This window comes from Acomys minous (genome assembly GCF_964271855.1).
Source record: "Acomys minous genome assembly, chromosome: 15".
Taxonomy (NCBI): domain Eukaryota; kingdom Metazoa; phylum Chordata; class Mammalia; order Rodentia; family Muridae; genus Acomys; species Acomys minous.
In genome coordinates this window covers 44,083,281-44,087,870 of record NC_140497.1, presented here as the reverse complement: position 1 = coordinate 44,087,870, position 4,590 = coordinate 44,083,281, and the positions used below count along the sequence as shown (strand labels likewise).

The window sequence follows — 4,590 nt, the reverse complement described above, 5'->3', positions numbered from 1 at the left end:
TTTCTTTCTTATTCTTTGAGCAGGGTCTATCTGTGGAGCCCTGGCTATCCTGGAGCTTGATCTGTAGACCAGGCTGGCCTTGAACTCACAGATCCATCTGCCTTTGCCTCTTGAATGCGGGGGATTAAAAGCTTGTGCCACCAACAACAGGTTTTTCTTTTCTTTTCCTGCCTCTGCCTTCTTTATTATGCTGAGATTTGAACCCAAGTCCTTGTTGCACACGAAACATACACTGAACTATTTTCCTTAAAAATTGTGAAGTCTTGTTTAGCACCCTTTTTGGCTTTCTGGAGAAATTAGAAAATTCTTACTGCTTCAGAGTAAGATCTATGTATTATATGTGTATTTATATGATATATGATTATAGGAATTATAGTATTAGTTATGAATGATTGAAAATAGACCGCGTATTCCATCACTTATACACAAGTATCCAGGCGTTGGTGGTGACGCTCAGGGTTGGGTGCCTGCACAGATTGAATGCTTCCCTGTGTTCAAAGTTCTTATCACTGTAAACAGAAATATCTATTCTATAAATAGTTTGTCACAAGAAGAGAAAACCACCACGTTCATCTCTGAAGTGTCCTCCACAGAGTGTCCTTTTTGCTTCTTCCCTCAGCAGTGCAGGAAAAGGGAGAAAACGTACTTAGCATTTCCAGTGCTTGGTTGTGGTTGTGGTTATGCAAGTCATACACTCTATAGTCAGAGTTCATCCTAAAATAGTAGCATTCCTACTCGGAGCGATCTGGGCCTGGACCGCACCAATGCTGGCCTCAAAGGGAGAAGGTAATCTATCTCCTCATCTGAATTGAGTTGATGTGACTTCATCTATAGTGTCAACCTGGGATTTAGATTAAAAAACATGCTTGAAAAAAACAATACTTCTTGGTAAAGAAGGAGGTTAATGGGAGAATGCAATCCCTACTTGATGCCATTGGAATGCAGAGCCATAGTTATTTGCATGTGTGGTATCTGTACAAGGTCCAAGGAATTTTGTTTTTTGGGTTTTTTTTTGAATTGTTTATAATGTATTCTCTTTTTGTTCCACCCACTAACAATTCCAAGAAATGATGGAAATCAAAAGACAGAAAAAAAAAACATAAATGAATTTGGGTTCTAAGAAAATTACCAGTTGCAACATCAACTCTAGCCACAGTTCATAAAGCAGGTGATTATGGGGACAATAAGGGGGAAAATGTCATTAAATCAATAAAAAGCCCTTGACTCTTTTGCCAGCTCTGAAATAGCGCCTGGAAGTCTGACACTTCAAAATAGTCCATGCCAAATTTTGCAACAATATTTCACCAGTAATGATGCTCATTTCAGGGACTTAGTTTAGATAGTCCAGGGTGCTGAACATGAAACAAACTGGATAATTTTTGAGGCTGTTGCATTTTATTAAATAATTCCCAGAGTGTCAAGTAAAACAAATCGATTCTTTTAAAAAGTGATCCTGGAAAGGTCAACAACTTTTCAACAGACCAATTTCTCATCTCACTCTGAGGTAATTTCCCTGCACACTTCAGGTTCAAGAACCCCTTCATTAAGAACACAGATTTCACAACCCTATGTGCCTCTGAGGCTCAACAGCCAGAGCCAAGCCCAGCATGAGGAAGCCACAGGAGCCAGGCCTTGGGAGCCAGGGACATGTTGGCAGAAAGTCAGCGGCATTCATGTGTAGCCTACAGGTCCCATTTAATAGAGTAGCTGTTCCATTGCCGCACAGTGGTAAATATTATCTTTGCATAACAGAATTACCATTGCTTAAGCTTTCATTTCACTATCTTGATTTGAGTCTCCTTCCCCCCCCCCCCCCGCCAGGGCTTTAAACTATTCAAGACTAAAGATGAAACAAAAATGAACAGTTTATGATGTGTTGAGATTTATATTTCTGGCAAGTTCTTTTAGATGCATCGGGTGATAAAATTCTACTGTATCTAAATCTCTCTGGAAGCCAGCAATCCCTGCCAACTGAAGTTTTCAGTGAACAGGACTTGCTGCTAGCATCCTGAGGTGACTGTTGAAGGATTCAGGAACACATTCACTCTGTCCTGCCAGTCACCTTCCATTTCATCCCTTCTCTAGAGGCTATGTAGCAGTGTTCTCAAAGTCTGTTTCCTTGAACCATTCTTAGCATCACTTGAGATATGGTAAGAAATGCAGAGTCTTATGTTTTGCCTCTGACCTACTGAATCAGAAATGAGGACTCCGATGCTTTAAAAAAATATGTATTCAAAAATTTTTATCTACTTTGTGGGGAGTGTGTGTGTGTGCCATGTCACCAGGTGGTTCACAGTGACTGAACTCAGGTCATTAGATTGGATGGCAGATTCCTTTACCTACTGCAACCATTTACAAGCGTCCAGCCATTTAGGTGATTCTGTTACCTTCTAAAGCTCAGAAGCCTATCCTACAGGGAAAAAAATCATCTGGAATACTAAAAAATTAGTAATGATGCCTTCTAGGTTGGTAGCAGGGGGTGGGGGCGGGGGTGGGGCGGGAGGATCAGCATATTTCTCAAGTCAGAGCTCTAGGAAACCTAAAATAGAGTTTGTTGGCAGGTTCCTCTTGACAATGATCTTATGTAAATCTCCTTTCTCTCTGGCTGACCAGACGCCACAGAAACCCAAAGTCATTTGCTTTGTTCATCTGCAGGGTAAGAGAGAGACGGTGAAGGCCACACCCAAGCTGAGTCTTAGCTGAGCCAGGCAGCCTCTGGAAGGGAATAAACAGAGAGAAGCATGGCATTCTCAAGGTCAAGTCTATAAAGCCAACTTCCCAGAAAAGGAGTAAATATGCTTTAGTCAGCGTCCTGAAATTTGAGCAGTGGGAGCAGTGCCTGCTTCTCAGCACGGGGACAGAGGGGTGGGGGGAGGGGAGAGAGCGGGCGGGGGGTGGTGGAGTGCGAGCCTTTCCTATTCCTAGCCCTCCTCAGCCACTGAGCCTCTGACGTGCTCCTTGGCCCGGAACCATTCTACCAGCAACTCTAACGATATCAAGACCCTTTTCAAAATGTCTGACTTCAGCTATTGCTCCCCACAGTATTGACTTCAAGATGAACTAATTGCTGACAACCTGCTCTAAAAGAACAAAGAGAAAAAGGAAGAAAGACACTGCTCCAAAGTGTACATTGCCATAAACATACAACCAGCATTATTTTAAAAAAAAATCAACAACACATGTCCTTATTAATGTTGCTGAGTTCTTTATGTGTTGATGTATGTTTTTTCTGTCATGTGAATTAAAATCCTAAAATTGCTATAGATCATATGACAATTCTATTCCCACAACATTCCAATGCGTTTAAAAAATTATTTTATTAAATTTATCTTAACTTCAAACTTGATGATGACTGTCTACAGCCGCAATGGCCAAATGTCATGACAACATTAATTATTTTCCAAATTTCAACAAACATTTTCATTCAATAGAGTTTGGTTTAAATCAAATTAATCAGTATAAGTGTTTAATCGTGGGTTTTCTCCCCTACCCCTGTTAATATACAATATACGAAGACTGGAAACATTACAGAAAATAAATGGCGTTTGAAAAAGAAACGTGTGCATATTAGAAAGATGCAGCCCCTCAGGTGTCCTGTGAAAAAAACCTGAAACTCTGTTGAAGTTGGAAGATCTCTTCTTCATAAACACACGTGTATTGCCTCGTAGGACACCACACAAAACACTGGGAGACACGCTTCTGCACCCACTCGGAATGTGCACGCCGAACGCGGGTACCCAACCGCCCCCCATGTCATCTGCAACACAGACAGACTTAGGACGCTGGCAGATGGCAACCGGCCCTAACCTCTCCTCGCTCTCTTCCCAAATCAAAACCCACCGTAAACACCACGAAGAGCCAGGAAACCTCACGGCTTTAATCATTTCCTTTCCCCGAGCTCCATGTGGCACACAGGACACTCTGCTCTCCTTTGGGCTTGTCGGCATCTTGCGAGGGGTGCAGGAGAAGAAAAAAGAGAAAAGCAAACCAGTGTCTGCAGAGGCGGAGAGAAAGCGCCAGCCCCAGCCGTGAGGGTCCACCCGCCCCCTCGATCTCTCTGAGCCAGCCCAGGAACCCTCCGCTACTGAACGATTTGGGAGTTGGCGCCACCTGGCTTTTTAAAGAAGAACACAAGGAGGGAGGTTGAGGAGGTGGAAGAGGGCAGACTCCCTCCTTCCCAGCACAGGAACCAGCTGGCAAAGGAGAATCAACTGCGGTGCTCTCCGCTGGTCCCCTCCCCCGCCTCTAAAACCTTGGGCAGGCCGGCCCACAAGCCAACACCTTCAGGGCAGCCACCGTACTGGAGAGATACCTCTCCATGCCCCACCCCCATATACACACTGATGACAGAACGACAAGTCCGGCTTTCCAGGCAAGCCCAAAGTGTCCGAATGACTGTGGTACTTAAAGCATTGTAAATAAAGCGCCAGTAACAGGTTTGGAGTTCTACACCATTTCGTGGAGCCAATGGGAGTCAGGAGAAAGGACATCCCAGGATTAGGATCCCCACGATATTTTCCACTCAGATGTCACTGGGGAAAGGAATCAGACTGAAAACATCCCCACTATCTCGGACCCGCGCTTTATCCC

General features: G+C 43.8%; 1 protein-coding gene across 1 annotated transcript in view; it reads right to left on the bottom strand.

The window, feature by feature from the left end:
* Positions 1–3,347: 3,347 nt before the first annotated feature.
* LOC311584156 (uncharacterized protein) overlaps positions 3,348–4,590 on the bottom strand; it is a gene marked incomplete at its 5' end in the record, with an annotated part of 22,307 nt that continues 21,064 nt past the window's right edge. Inside the window, one exon of the mRNA XM_084758276.1 lies at positions 3,348–3,947. Coding sequence (XP_084614402.1) covers positions 3,877–3,947 — 71 coding nt within the window. The 3' untranslated portion in view covers positions 3,348–3,876. The remainder of the gene's footprint in view (positions 3,948–4,590) is intronic.